Source organism: Netta rufina (assembly GCF_964035555.1).
Source record: "Netta rufina genome assembly, chromosome: 1".
In the NCBI taxonomy this organism is placed as follows: domain Eukaryota; kingdom Metazoa; phylum Chordata; class Aves; order Anseriformes; family Anatidae; genus Netta; species Netta rufina.
Window position 1 is genome coordinate 140,046,844 of NC_140123.1, and position 15,806 is coordinate 140,062,649.

General features: G+C 39.7%; 1 protein-coding gene across 1 annotated transcript in view; it reads left to right on the forward strand.

Moving 5' to 3' along the window:
* Nucleotides 1-291: 291 nt before the first annotated feature.
* Nucleotides 292-15,806, forward strand: part of LMO3 (LIM domain only 3) — a gene marked incomplete at both ends in the record, with an annotated part of 59,053 nt that continues 43,538 nt past the window's right edge. Inside the window, 2 exons of the mRNA XM_084306273.1 lie at nucleotides 292-316; nucleotides 6,779-6,992. Of these exons, the coding sequence (XP_084162399.1) occupies nucleotides 292-316; nucleotides 6,779-6,992 (239 nt within the window). The remainder of the gene's footprint in view (nucleotides 317-6,778; nucleotides 6,993-15,806) is intronic.

Sequence of the window (15,806 nt, forward strand, 5' to 3'; positions counted from 1 at the left end):
TTCCCTCTTTCTCCCTTCGCACGCCCGGCACGACACGGTACGCTAACGCCGCGTGTGACAGTTTAATCAAAGCCATTTGTTACAACAAAGCTAGCGGGCCGCTGGGATTAGAGGCTTGCGGGCAGCGGGTGGCGCAGCCCCCCGCAGCCCCCGGCCCGCCCGGGGACACCCCCCCCCCCCCCCCCCGCCGCCGCCGCGGGTCGCCCCGAGCCGGGGAAGCACACTTGCTACTTTTGCTGGGTTTCGGCGCTTCGCCGAGGAGGAGCTCTCCGGGCGCCCGTAAATCAACTCATGCAGAAAAAGGAGAAAAGTTTTGGTAAGGCTGCGATCCGCCGGCTCACTTGGCGGCGGGCGGAGCGGGCGCGCTTGCAGGTAGAGCCGGGGCGAGGGGGGTTGGGGGGGAGGAGAAGAGGCAGCGCCTTGCTCTCGCTTCTTCCCGTCCTGAAGGCGCTGCCCCCGTGCCCGAAGGGGGCCCGGCACAGCCTTTCCTAAAACGGCTCTGTAGGACCGCCGGTGAGAGCGATTAATCCCGCTAGGTGCAACAAACAGCGCTCCGTGCCTCCCCGCCGCCTCCCGCTCCTCCCCGCCACCCCATCCCCGCGATGCCTCAGAAGGAATTAGCACAAAAGGCTGGAGCGTCCGGCCCCGAAAGGGATTCTTTGTTGCAGAGTGTATGTTTCTTATTTTTTTTTTTTTATTTATTTTGCATGTGAGCTGCATCAAAATTGAACTCAGTCTTGCAAATCTCTTGTTGGCCTTTGCCAAGCACTAGCACTTTGCTGCCATGGTAACTGTAATTAAACTGATAAGAGTGGAAAAATGTCAGTATCTCTGAGCCTTGCAGCTGCATTGGAGAAAAAGGGAATCAAATTGGTTCCCAGCACCACTGCTCTAAAAGAGGAGGGAGGGAGTGGGGGGAGGCGGGGGGGGACACGACAGGGGTAGGAACATAGCTAAGCAGCTCCCGTCCCTGAGATCTGGGCACATCTATTTGCTGTGTTGTCCCTTAGGGGGCTACAGCCTGCAGGGATGCTCTGGGCCAGTGAACAGAGAGAAACAAGCTTTTAGGCCCAATCTAGCTTTCAAAAAGAGAAGGGGAAAGAAGAGGAGAAATCTTTTGTTTGGTGTCTCTTGGCAATCGACTAGCCATGTTGGCCAAATTCTTTTAATCTGTATCACTGCTCCCAGCTGTGGGACTGCATTCCCACTTTTAGTTTTTACCTAACCTCCTCGTTTTTCCCCGTTTTCAAGCCACCTCCTTTATTAAAAAAATATAATAACATAAAAGCACTTTCCTCTGTAGAAGAAGGGGCAGGATGTGAAGTTTAGCTATATACTGTGGAAAATTAACTCAAAAATATACAGAAGAGTCTATATTCAGAGCACTAAAAACCTTACTTTTATTTAAAAAAAAAAATCCTGAGTGTTATGGAGTTGCGGTTACTTTGTTGTGTTAACTACAGAAGCTGAGACTGTGCGGATGAATGGCACAGAACAAGAGAGCATAATGGAGGCAATCAACCGTTAGGCTGGTTCACAATGCAATCCAGGCAATTAAAAGCTCACCAGAGTTTAAATGAAATGGTTCTACTTATTTCTGTGCACCACACTGCACAGGCTATTATTTATGTCTCTTTTTTTAATTATGATTTCCCTTAAACTGTCAAATAACTCAGAATAGCGGGGTCTCGGAGGCAATAAGAATTTTCCACAGAACAATTTACATGCCAATCTAAAACTAGTTACGACTCCCGATGTGCTACATGCTAGTTCTGAAATGTTTCTCCCCTTCTGAAACCTTAACTTTTTTTTTTTCTGAGCCTGCGTGTGTATTATCCTGAATAATTGGAGCAATGAATGCTTTTAGGATAAAGCTGTAAAGTGGGAAAGCAGCTGAAAAGTATTCTTTTTTTAATCTCCTATTGGATCTCCAACTCTTGTGTTGACTGTGCGCTGTCTGTCAGTTCACTGTCTTTTAGAGACCCGTGCAATGATATGCAATTTGCCCCAAACTAATTTCCTTTTTTTTTTTTTTTTTTTTTTCTTCGAAGTAGAGGCAAGTTTTCCTTTTCTTGCTGTACATCCCACTGTCCTTGGTAAAATCGTGTGTGTGCTTCAATGAAGGAGGAGAGTGAGTGGTCTTTAAAAGTTAAGTGCTGTAGTGCATAAGAACATCCAACTCTTCCACCCTTTAGCATCCCCTTCACAGACTGCCTGTACCACAAACCAGAAACTGTGTTCTGGAGTCTTTAGCAGTGCTTAGAACAAGCAGAGATGAATCCTGCTCGCGGATACTGCTATCTCACTGACAAAATACAGTTAGTTACGTCCAGTCTCCGTTCCCTGATTTTGCTGAGGGTGGTGATCAGAGTGAAGAGGGTTTTTGTCTCTCTGCTTTCTTTCAGGAACCTAATTTAGCCTTTTTAGCCTTTTTTCCCAGCAATCTTTCCTCTTTATCCTGGAATTCATAGTTACAAATCAGTTGTCAGTGTTTCATTGCACAATAACAGCAACTACAAGGGATGGGAGTCAGTTCTGTTGAACTTCTTTGGGGAGACCGAGGGAAATGCAGAAGCCTACAAATCAGCATATGAAATTCTTCCTTCAAAAATCCTAACAGTGGTGGATGGTGATTAAGAAGTCTTATTGCTAACACAGCTCTGCAGTTCATGTGCAGTACTTTGGGGCCTGAGGGTGGAGGAAGGGAGGGAGGGATGGAGAGTAGGAGAGAGGAAGCCCTTGAAAATGGACTGGGGTGAAATAAAAAGGGTTCGTTTGACAGTGACAGACTAGGCACTGAAATTTCTCTGTTCTGAGAACAGATCTGCTCTATGATGCAGAGCATGGGTAGGACTCTGCCAAACTGAAGGGAAAGCTGGATTTGATTTTCACAGCCTGGGTGTAGCACTTATGGAGCTGTATGTTTTTGGAAGCGCTCCATGAGTGCTGCCTTCACAGGGGTGGGGGTGAGGAGGGCAGCCAGGCAGTGCTGTCTGCTGAGTCCTGACGAAGCAGCGGCAAGCAGCTCGGATGGTTCAGTGGGTGCTGTCAGCCTCTGAAAGGCTCCTTCCTGTGTCCTGAGAAATAACTGGGTACCGAAACCAAACCCTGTGGAAAGCTGGCTAGCAGTCAGCTGCAGGTATTCTTACTGCCAGATTAAGGCAGCTAAAAATACACGAGCGCATATGTGAGAAGTGTAACTGTGTTGGAGATCCTGTGGGAACATTAAAGGGAGGAGAGATGGTCTGGGAGGTGATTTGCATTAAGCTGGCTCATACTATACAGGGAAAAAGTAATCAAGTATTCTGTTCTCAAAATTAAGCGATTTAATCCGGGCTGTGAAGAAAAGGGCACGTGCAAAGAATTCGGAGCTATGTAAAACACTTCTCAGAGCACTGCTTGTGCTTTCTTTTGTTTAGATCACTCTATGTTTCAAAAAAAAAAAAAAAAAAAAAGTAACCTTTTTTATATAATGAAATAGTAGTTTAATTTTAACTTTCATTAAAATAGATGCAGCTTTATTGCAAGTAAGGTGTGAAAAAGATCAGATCTATCTGAGGAGAAAAGTATTCCTTCCCTCCAAAAGCTGCTGCCGATTGAGTCCCTAATCTGGAGATGCAGCCGGTGGGATGTCAGAGTCACCTTCTTCCAGCCTTGGGAGCACAGGCATACAGGGTTATTAGCAGTATTCTGTGGGGTGTCTGCCCATTTTCACTTGTACAAGGAGGGTTTGGGTTAACCATCGGCAGCAGTGCTCTGTCTACTTTCGGAATGTAGCAAGCGTCTCAAAAATGGTGCCAGACTGCATGCAATGTTGTGTAAGCTGTGCTTTTATTTATAACACAATAATCTGGTGTTTGCAGCATATATCTCAAGAATTGTCATGCTTGATTACTGTAATTTGTTCAGTTATTTGTTTGTTCAGCCTTGCTTCTCTTGCACCTTGTTCCCTTCAGAAAGCACAGGACAGCTGATCCAGCCTTGGTCAGAGACTGCCAGCCTTTGCACTCCCACCTGCTTTCTTACCAAACGATAAAATTTTTACATTGAGGTTTTTATTTTTTTTTCCCCTTTCCCCTCTCCCTTAAAGCTCTTACCTGTGTTATTTACTAGTTTATTCTGGTTTCCCTTAGAGCAAAAGGTTAAAATACTAGAAGAGTCCTTCATGCTTCTGAACTTTTTTAGTGAGTTCCACAAAGTTGATGCAAGCTATTTTGTGTCTGTCCTCTAAACGGTGGAAGAGAGGGTCTAGGAATAAGCACATAATGGGCACTTAGAGGATATTTATACTCTAACTCGATATGCAATTTCACAGATTAAGCTTTTTCAATGGCTGAAGGTATAAGTAATCCAGCAGGATTTCCCTGTACAGTCAGTCTGGTAGAGAGTCTTTACAAGAATCTGCTATTTTCACTGCTTTTAGTTGTTTGTTTGTAGCCATGTTGCCTTGCTGCTTCACATCCTCATGCTGAGTTTTGGGGAGCCAGTTGGCAATTGTAAATACCGTAGGCACTCTGCCTTTGCCTCGTGGTGCTCGCTTAGGATAAGCAATGTGCATTTGTTCCCAGATGTGCCCCTGCCTTGCTGCGGAGCCCGAGCAGGTCGCTTGCTCTCATCCTCCCGCTGGGGAATGAGAAACAGACCTCAGGAGTTTCTAAGTGGTGTAGGAGGTGTGAGAGTAGTGTTGATTGGAGAGTAATGGGAAGGCAGCAAAGCCGTTTTTGTACTTACGGGTAGAAAAATAAAGACCTTACATTATCTTTTTATGAGCTTTAGACATTAGGCAGCAGTACTGCCGTGGTACTTCAGGGTGTTCACTAGGAGAACTGTCTCTATAACTGAACAGGTAATTTAACAGACAAATATATTGTTCCAAACTGCATAACAGAGTGTATCGCAAAGCGGGGCTGTCGTATATCACAATGAGAACAAGAATTACTATTTCTAATTAAGTTACCAGCTTCACAGGTGAAACTTGGGAGTTCAGCTTGGTAAACCCTGAAAAGTCACTTAACAGGCTCCGCACTTGCTGCAATCCGCATAAATTCGATGCGTTTCACATACACATACAGATCACTGGGATACTTCAGCTGGCGTAATATTTAGCTTCTAGTCTTCATGGTGCTAATATTCATAAAGGCATACTATACTGTTGCTTCAAATATTAAACTTATTTTCTTCTATTCCTTATGACAGCTTAGAAAAGTAAATGTAATAAAACACCAACTTGTTCATGTTCTTGCTACCTGAGACTGCCTGTCTATAGTGGTGTCTTACAGCACCGACTGAGACGTGCTTATAAAAGCTGAGACTGTAAAGCCTTCTTAGCAGTAGGTAGTATAGCATTCTTGATGAGGGGCTCTTGAATTTGCTTTTCTTTGTTATGAGACTATTTGACCTTTCTAGTCGCTGCGTGAGAATGGGGTGCCACGTCCCGAACGTGGGAGAAGGATTTTCCTGTTGGCAAAAGCATTAATTCCTCAGTCTTGAAAAATTCTCATTGTAATACTTACATGCTACTCATTAGAGTGTATCTATCTATCTATATTTTTAGTTACATCTCTGGCTTAAAACAGTGAGATAACCTAATAATCGAACTGCGTGTCAGTTCTCTTTCCTCTCTGATGCCTGTTTGATGTACAACAAAGCATCCACAAGGCTATGATTTTTGCTTCTTCTAAGGAATGAATTCCAGAGAATCAGTCTGCATAATGGGCTCACAGTTCGTGAGACTAACCAAGAGAGACCAGTCTGTAAGCACTTTGGGACAGTGACCTCCTCTCCCCATTTACAGTAAAACTCAGAGCAATCGATTTTTGTATGGATCTCTGGAAGACGGCTGCGGCACTCCATGTACCATCGCTTAGCTGTGTCCCACTTTTACCTGTTCTGTCCCTGAAACAGTGGTTCAGGAGTTTGAATTGTTGTTTAAATGTTCTCTGCTATTACATCGAAAGGTATATATACTTAATGGATACCAGTGGACCCCTTGTCCCAAACTATCTGCTGGCTAAAATTGAAAAATTAGAAAGTTGGGCAGAGATTATTATTAGTATTATTATTGTTATTGTTGTTATTATTATTATTATTATTATTATCCTTGACAAACTAGCAACTGTCTGACCTTGTGCAGATTATTTAAGGTCAGATTTTTTTAGCAGGTCCTTAGACTGAAGGATGTAACTAGAGATATGCTGGTACTGAAGTCTCTGGAAATCAGATTGCTTCATTCATGTGCCTAAGAACAGAAATCTTTAAATAAATAAATAAAACAACCTCTAGTACAAAAATTTCTGTGTCAAATCTCCCTGAAACTCTTGTCCTGTGCCTCTAATAGCTTGTCTTTTCCATCTCTAGAATCTTGAGTGCTCTTATATTTGACAAAGGTAGTGCATATAGGTACAAATATGTAAGTTTAGATATGTTTGTCATTGCCGATACTCTGTTAGTTTAAATTTTGGATGCTAAACCACTGGATACTTTGGGCAAAACTGGGTGACTTCAACTGAAATATTTTCATTTTAATTTTTAAATATTTCTTTTCAGCAAAGAGACCAGGTAAATGAGGTGAAACTCAGACCAGTGGACATTTCAGCTCTCCAGTTTATTTAATGTTTTCAGCTTGCTGTGGACACTCAAGTTTATGTCACCCCATCTACGCTGTTGCCTTTTTAATGATCTGGGGATGCGTGGGTGAGGAGAGGTGGAGGAAGAGAAAGCTGAAACTGATGCTGGAGAGTGTCTATTTTCACTTTTCATTGCTCTTGCTGTGTTTCAGGTATACAAATGCTCTCAGTTCAGCCAGACACCAAGCCGAAAGGTTGTGCTGGCTGCAACCGTAAGATTAAAGACCGGTATCTTCTAAAGGCCCTGGACAAATATTGGCATGAAGACTGCCTGAAATGTGCCTGCTGTGACTGCCGCCTGGGGGAGGTGGGCTCTACTCTGTACACCAAAGCCAACCTTATCCTTTGTCGCAGAGACTACCTGAGGTAGGTCACACCCTCGTCGCGTTCACTGATTAACCTGGTAAGCCTGTTCAGTCCTTCCCGTGTAGTTAGTGGTGTGTAAGTAGTATGTGGTGGACAGCGTTTGTGGAGCGTGAGACAACCACTGCAGCATAGTGGTGAGTGAAACTAAAATCAAAGGCAATGTCTGTCCTGAATTGGAAAGCACGCTGTTGTGAATTTTCTGATGCTTATACCAGGGCTAAGAGGAGAGGAGGATGAGAACAGAATAACCCCCATCCCTCTGGCAGCACTGCGTTCTGGGGGAGCTGATCTCCTACTAAACGCAGTGGGGCTTTCAGGCACCGCAGCCTAATGCAGCAGGCCCACCTGTGCAGTTTTCAACAGCTTGAGTGTGGGGTCTGAAGGTTGTGAGTGGAAAGCATTTCACTTGTCTGTGCGAATGCACTTCTGTCCTCTGAGTTTGCTGGAAGGATTTTGTTTGTGGTGGTGAGAGCTTTTATGAACACTGCCATTTGCCTGTTAGGTGCTGGACCAAGCCCACTCACTTGCCTTCCCTGTAAATAACTCTGTAGCCAGCATGCCCCAATCAACTCTGCTCCTCAGCCTGGGGAACTGTGTGGGACATGGGTGAGCTGGCACCTTTTCTCAAAGACTGCAAACCACCACCTGATTTCTGCCCTCTTGATTGTTCATCGTCCTACCTTCTCTAAAACATTTGGGGTACAACTCAGCAAAGTACTTGGCTAATTTATCTGTAGAGTGCATGTGAATACATAGGGCTACTTGCATAAGCTGAGTTTAATCAGGAAGTTTGGTCTCTCTAGGCTCTCACTTGCAAATAGACAGAGAGAGACTCCTCTGGGGTGACTGAGCACCTATTTCCTATAGGAGCACCTTCTTCCACTCTGTATACAGGGCCTAATGAGACTAGCTGCCTGAGGCAAACATGAACTTCTGGGAATATTTCCTCTGCCCCTGTAGTGAAGTCTTTTCCTTTTAAAGGGACATTCAAGTCTGTAATACATAGGGGAAAAATTAAAATTCTCTTTGAATGCGTTAACTTACAAGTTCAGTGTAAGCACAGGTACCGAGTATGAAGTTCCCAGGTTGCTTGGCATGGATAGTTTGGAACAGAAATCAAGACTGAAGCGTTAACAGTTGGTACCCTGGCTCTCCACATTACAACCTGTTTTTTCTAGAGCAGAGCAAAAAGCGTTTGCAAGTGCCTTGTGCATTTGCTGAGCTGGGGCTGCAAGGCAGTTCAGGGTTCTTCAGACATAGCCTAAGACCTCTTAGTGGTAAAAGTGCTCTGCTAGCCATTAAATGTCCATGAGTTGAGCATAAGATAAAGTCTGCAACTTAAAGCCATTGTGTAAAAGCTGCCAAAGAAGTAGCTAACAGGAAGGAATTATTGTACAGGAGCCTGGGTTGCTTGTGATCTTAAATCATGTATGTATATGTAGACAGGGGTGTGGACAGCTCCTGTGGGGAAGGTAATGCTGAGACTAATATTTAAAACCCATTTTAAGAATCTTTCTACAAGTGCCTGCAGGAGTAAGAAAACTGCTGGGGTAATGTGATCTCCAGGTGTACTAGGGGCTTTGAACCTACCTAATCTCCCAAATACTAATGCAACAGATCCAGTGTTTAAAATCAAAATCAAAAGTGTTCTAGTAATAGAGCTACAAAAAAGTACTTTTTTTTTCAGCACAGGGATGTGCGTTTCGCATTGTTCTCTGGTCTTTGAAGGTCTAGCAGGGGTAAACATTTTGCAAACAGATTTTTAAAACTCATAGTATGTAATTCAAAGAAAGGAGACTGCTTTTTACACAATGATGCATCTGTCATGACAACATTCAAAACTAATGTTTTGGTTATGTTTTCATATGCAATATCTACTTTTGCACCAGTGAAGCCAGTGTATATAACAAATCCTGTAGTCAGTTTTAAGATGTTTTTTTATTTTGTTCTGGATTTATCAAGTCTTAATGAAAGTCATGAGCCTTTTCTTAGTGATTCTTGTGAGTGCACAGATTTAAATTTGGTATTTACTCTAAACTTCATACTGATGCACTTAAGGTAATTGCAGATAGTCATTTGCCTCATTGCTTCTTATCTACTTAGTTATGCAGTGAACCTATAAAAGTGATCTTTTTAATGCTAATGTAGAAACTAGTTAAATGTTCTCTAGCTTTGTAGTCAAATAAGCTTTCATATTTAGCAACCCACTTGATATCAATTTAAAGAACAAATTACTTAGTACTAATGATCAGATTAGAGTTCGATTACAGTTTCAAACTATCCTCTTAATTTTTTTTTTCCTTTTTAACCGTAAAGGGAGTCTTTGCTACATACAAAATCATTCTAGCTTCCTATTAATTTATGTGGTGCCCTCTAGAGGATATGTGGCTTGTACGATACTATAAAGAGTAAAATTGCTTATTAACTTGTCTCTCTGTGTTCATTATGTATTTCAATAAGACAGCCATTCTACAGATGCTATAAGCAATAATGTAACCAGTCTGTGTGCTTTAACATTGATGGTTAAATTCACAAACTGTGTGATTGTGTCCTTGGCTATTTGCAAAGATACTTCTAGTATTTCTCATTTAAAAATGCCTGCCAAAAAAAAATAAATAAATAAATAAAAAGATTCCGTCTGCCCCAATTCTTTTGTTTGGCATTTTATCCTGGAGATACCCTCTTGAAGTTTTTTGTTTTGTTTTATAAATACTCTATCTTCAGGACTTTAAAACTTGTTTTGCTTTAGTTGTCTCCTTTGGTAAATTGAGTTAATTTTACTACATTAAGACCTTATTCTTTTGTATGGAAGGGGTTGAGGGGATGGATGTAATGAGCTTGAAAGATGTTCTGGGTGTGAGAGGCTTTTCCCCTGCAATCTGATTCAAGTAAGTCATTCCAGTGATTTTAGAGGTGGCATATAGTACCCAGGCTGTTGGGGTGGCCACGGCAGGAATGAACTCTGTTTTGTTAACGAAGATGAGAACTGACTTGAGTAAAGAAAGGTCTCAATGTTAGAAATAACATACTCGGTGAAAATGATATGCAGAGTATAATTCCCCTGCAGGCTTCTGTCTTCTGCTTATACACTCTTGAGTTAGAAAGTGAAGACTTAATTTAAGGAACTTAGGTTTACGCCAATATTTCAAGTCCATTTACAGTAAGTGAAATATGCAAGAAGTTTTTTTCCTCTTTTTTTCCTCCAGAGCTGTGCAATGACATCTTAATGTATCAACCTATACCGCTCTGTCTTCCGTTCTGACTGGCAGCATGTCCATTTACAAGCACAATATTCCCTCTGAAATCTGTCATTACTGCCATTAATGACCAGTCGTTATGTTAACAGCCCAAGGGCTGTTAACATATCAAACTGGTTGTTAACTGGAAGGTTATTACTTATTTAAACTGCAGGTATGAGTTGTGTGAAATGTGCTTTGGTTATGCATTCTGGGCTACTCCTGCTCAAAACAATGGGAAAAACAGTGTTGCATTTGCCTTTGGGGTGCCAGGGGGATTTGCTTTTTGTTCCATCTGCTCATTTGATTTCTGCATGCTTGTGAGGTCCTCCTACCCCTGGGCAGCCTCCTAATTTCAGGTGCAACTGTGTGTAGTCCCATCTTTTTAGCCTTGCGTGCAAATGGGCAGCCGCATATACTTCCAGATGCACAGTAACGCGTGCCACACATCTGAGATTAATATCTGGCTCCTAAAAGTGTAAAATGAAAAACCGACAATTACACGTAACTCAGTTGTATTAAATAATGAGCTTCCTCGGATGCAGCAAAAATATGAAAGTACAGCTGTGCTAAGCTAGTAGCAATGTAGGTCAATCACCCTTTTCACTTAGGTTTTTAACTACGCAAACCCTGCTGAGCGACCAATGACTACAAAGTGCTGTTTCATTCCTATTTAATTTTGGCAGCATTTTACTGAAGAGCAGGCATTCATGCAGCTAAATTATCTTCACCGTTTCTGGTTTTAACTCCAGCTCCATGACACTAAATGTTGGAGTGCATATCTCTTAGTAAACACAAAGAATATGGTTTCTGATTTTTTTTTTTTTTTCAAATCTATCTCTTAACATGGAAATTGAATTAGAACTTTTATTACTTTTTGCATAATTTCTCTAGCCAGGCAAACAGATCATAGGAAAAGGATTAACAAAACAATATATTGGGGGGGAATTCTTGTTCTTAAAGGTGTCTAGAGCCTTACTGGGGATGGAGGCACAATGACACATAAGTCTACCCCCCTCACTGCCCTACCTGGGTAATGATTTGGCTTGTAAATGCACTGCAGGCTTTAAAAGTATCACTGAATAGCTATTAAGATGAGTAGACTGCTGTTCCTGAAGAAAGGGTCAAATTGTGTGCTTTTTGGTTGTTTTTCTTTTTTGTGTGTGTCTGTGGTTTTGTTTGTTTGTTTTTTTTTCTTTTTTTCTTGTTTCCTTCCACATTTGTTGATCTGAAGACCTGAGACAAGCCAGAATTTTAAAAACATACATATTGGACAAGATCTTGTAAATTATGAGAAGTGACTACAGAAAGTAAAGTGCTCAACCATAAGCTTCATAAAGATGCTGCCTTTGTGAAATATTTAGTCTGTGAAAGGGTGCAGCCTGAAAGGAGTAGAGTTTAGGAAGCAGCCTTTTCCTGTGCAACTGCTCTCACTCTGAAGGCAATTATTATTTAAAAAATTATTACAGATGAGTACTTAGCAATTCAGGAAAGATTTAAAATGGCTTGATTTTCTCTCAGGTTGTGGAAAATTCATGTTAAATGTTGCAAACACCTAAGGTATCGGCTCTCTTAAATGCTTGTATAAATACTCTATGTGGATGTTTTCACGGGTTTTGGGATATAAGACGTTTTTAAACTGACACCTCAGTATACTTCTTTCCCAGCTTAATTAAATATTGGTAAAATTTTAAGGATTTAAGCAGTCTGAATTTTCAGAAACATTGAGGAATTTACAGAAGTGAGTCTTCAAGAGCTCTGCTTTCTTCACTAAAATGAACCCTTATTTATACATGAATACCGTTTCCACAATGCATTAAAGCATTCAAGGGACAGCTGCTTTGGAGGAATAGGCCCTTGAATATTTTTAGAAATAAATATAAAAATTGTAGGTGTAGTGGTCTGCTTGTTGAAATTTTGCTGTGTATGTGAGATGAGTATTCTTGCCAACTGTTTTGAAATCCTTAAAACACTGTAGCAGTTCTTGAATGGATAAGGGTGTACAACAAGGGGACTAGTGCACGTACACACAGTTAACCCACTAAACTTGCAAGGAATAATGCTTTTGATTTAGTTACATTCTAGCTCGTTCTTATTTTAGTTCGTCTGTGATAGCTTTTAATAAGAAACATTCAATTAAGCTGTTAAAATTGGTGTTTAAGTCATGTTGAAATGCTGTAAAATATGTGTACTCAAGTTTGACGCTCTTCAGTAGTTCCATGTGTTTGCTAGTATCTTCTGGTATTTTTCTTCAGAACTGCCAAATTTTTAATAATTGTGTTATTTTTAGTGGCTTAAAATACACAGTTTAATTTCCAAGGATGTGAATGTTCCCTCTTATAAGGCTTCTTGAAAACCAGACACTTCTTGTGTGTTGTCAAAATACCTCATTAATCCCCTGGAAACGTTCAAAGAATTTCAGGAGACTTTTCAGATGAAAGTACAGTGCATCTTAAAACCTGTCCTACAGCTCTTCATTACCTTGCTATAGTACAGTGCAATTTATGGAAAATTATTTTGCTATAAATATTTTGTCAATTTATAACAGCTCAATAAAGCTTATTAAAATTTGGGGGCAGCCTGGATAATTCTGCAGTGTTGGTGGATGGGTTAATGTTCATGCTGAATTCAAGCCTATCGGTTTGGTTACTATTTATTTTATAACTTCTTTTAAAATACTTAGAACTTTCTTGATTTCTTCCTCGCTGATTTTTTCCTCAGAAGGGACTTTACGACTAGTGTATTGTTTTGTTGTTTTGTGTGTGTTTTTGTTTTTTTTTTTTTAATACAATTTATATATATATGCTTTACTTCAAGAATAAATATTATCAACTGTATTATGGCATGTAATTTGACAACCAAGGATTAACTGCAAGCTTTCTGCATTTTTTGGCAAGAAGCATATACAAAACAATGCATCTCTGTACAATTGCGGAAGAATATTTAGCTATTATTGCCTAACATGTCGATGTTTTTAAGAAGTTCTGATTTCTGAGCTCTGCTGTCCTTACTAAGGGCGGAGCGGGGAGGGGGAGTTTGAAGCTTTCTTTAGTTTTGTTTTGTGGTTATCTTACTACATTTTTTAAAATGTGGATTTTTTTTAATCTTTCTAAATTTTTTCACATTGCATTTGATTCACTATTCAAATGTTTGTATATAATACTATTCTTTCATAATACGAATGTTTGAATAATAGGTAACAAGTATATTATTTTTCCTAAAAGTATAGTTGTGAGCAAGCAGAAAATTGCAAAAGATGCTCACCTGGAAATAGAATTCCATGTAAAATTTCATAATAGATAATTGAGAATTGCCTATCAAAACGTGTGACATTAAGTCCTTTCAGCCCTTCTGACTTTAGGAATTGCTTTCTCTTCTCATTGGAGTTAAATACATTTGTGATGGGTTTGGTAACCAAAACACTCATTATGCAGTACTTGATATCTAAATTAAATTAGTCTTGACTTTTACAGTCCTTACAAATGTAAATTTTGGATGCGTTTGGTCACTAATTTTCCATTTACCATTGGATACCATAGAATGATATATCAGATGGCTTTTTAGGCCATGTAAATAATAATAATAACCTAAATAATAGGCACAGGCTTGGGTTTGGGGTGTTTTTTTATTATTTTTTGCCTAAATATTCTTTTTTTTTTTTTTTTTTAAGCATTACAGACTCAAATATCTGAAGCAATGACTGTATGTTGTCAAAACGCTTTTCATATTTTGCACCTGTAAAATTCTAATACTGTCATTTTGCACCTTCTTGAGTCTGCTTCTTGTTTATTCTGAATCAATTAGCCTTTGGACAATTAACTTACCCTCTATATGCCTGTCTAGTGGTTTTTAAGATGGCTATTAGATATCAGTAGAGATAAGATTCTCTTTTTTAAAAGAGAATAGGCTGTTTGTTTTTTTTTTTTTGGAGGGGGGGAAGTAGTATAAGATTTTGACCACATACTAGTGACAATATATTTCTTTTTTAAGCAACAGCATGAATAGTTCATCCAGATTTTATTATTAGCAAGCCATGTATCAAAATGGTATACAGCTAAAATACATTGTCCTCTGTGCACATCTGCTTGGTATTTTACTTCTGCGTATATTTATGCAGAAATTATGGTGGAATCTGAACCCTGTGTTACACAGGTACTCAGACTGGAATATGAGCATGGTCCAGTGTTCTGTAAAACTGGTTAAGACAGACTTTAAATGTATGCTAACAATTAAGCATCTTGATAGCCCCATGGCAATGAGTGAAGTTAGTGGCAGGCATGTGCTAAAATTTCATGCTGGAGTGCGGGTGTAGGGTATTCATAATTCATTCTGCTTTCCAGTTCCAAATCAGAACAGCTACTAGCAACTGAATAGTATTTAGTACCTAGTTTTCAAAAAGCACAATGGCCTCAATTATTAACTGCAAAATATTTTCATTTAGGATTAGAGTGAATACTGTTTATCTATTTTATCACAAAATGCAATACAGCAAAAGGGAACTCTTCGCTAGCAGAAAATCGCTGCTTTTATAAAATAGATTTTCAGATCTGGATTGATGTTCCGTGGGAAATTCTCCTGCAGTTCTTGTGTTAAGTGGCATTCTGCAGTACTGTAATTTAAGCTTTTCATCTTTTCTTTTGCAAAAATGATAATGTCTTGTGTTGGCACATAGTGGATGAATGTGAGAATTGCACAACATGCAAAGATAAAATTACTTTTGGGGGGTGAGAGCCGAGAAGATCAGACATTTTACTGCATTTTTTCTGTGTTTTTGGAGAGATGAGAATAAGCCTAGTCAAGTTACACATTTGGATATACAGTAACTGATGATATATTGGACTAATTAGCAAGATTCTACCTTAAACCAGGTAGCAAATATCACCTTGCTCCCATATCTTTGCTTTCAATATTGCACACTTGAGTTTGAGCCTTTGGACTTTATATAACGCTTTTGTGGCACTTGGTAGCACTTGCATATAAAGCATACATCTTTTCTCTTGATAATGACTAAAATGTGCTAAATGCATGTGTGAAACGATTTATTTTTTTTTAACATAATTTCAAGCCGTACATATCAGCAAAACAACTGTTGTTTTTATTTTATAATGTTATTTCTTTGTAGCTACCTTAAAGAGAAATAGGTATTAGTTTGAGAAAACTTGATACAAATACAGATTAAATAATTAACCTCCCTTGAAATTCCATCTGTTCCAAGAAATACATGAATTTATTATTGCTGATCAATTTCTAAAAATAGTTCCAGTCATGATCGCTGCACTTGGTTTTGCCTTTTAGACAAGTTTTTAGAAAGGGTTTCTAGGCAGTGATAGTTGTGAGTTACTAGATTGCAGCTTAAGTATAGCAGTACCAATTGCAGTGAGTGCAAATTAGTAATTTAGGTCTTATCTTCTATCACTATGGCCACTTCTACACAAATCTTTTTTTCTTTTTTTTTTTTTTTCTGTAGTGAGGATTATTACCTCTATATTTCTCAGAATTTTCATTAAAGAAGATTACTTTTTTTAGATAGCAGAAAACTGAAAAATTCATCTTCCCATAAATAAACATTTTTTTCCAC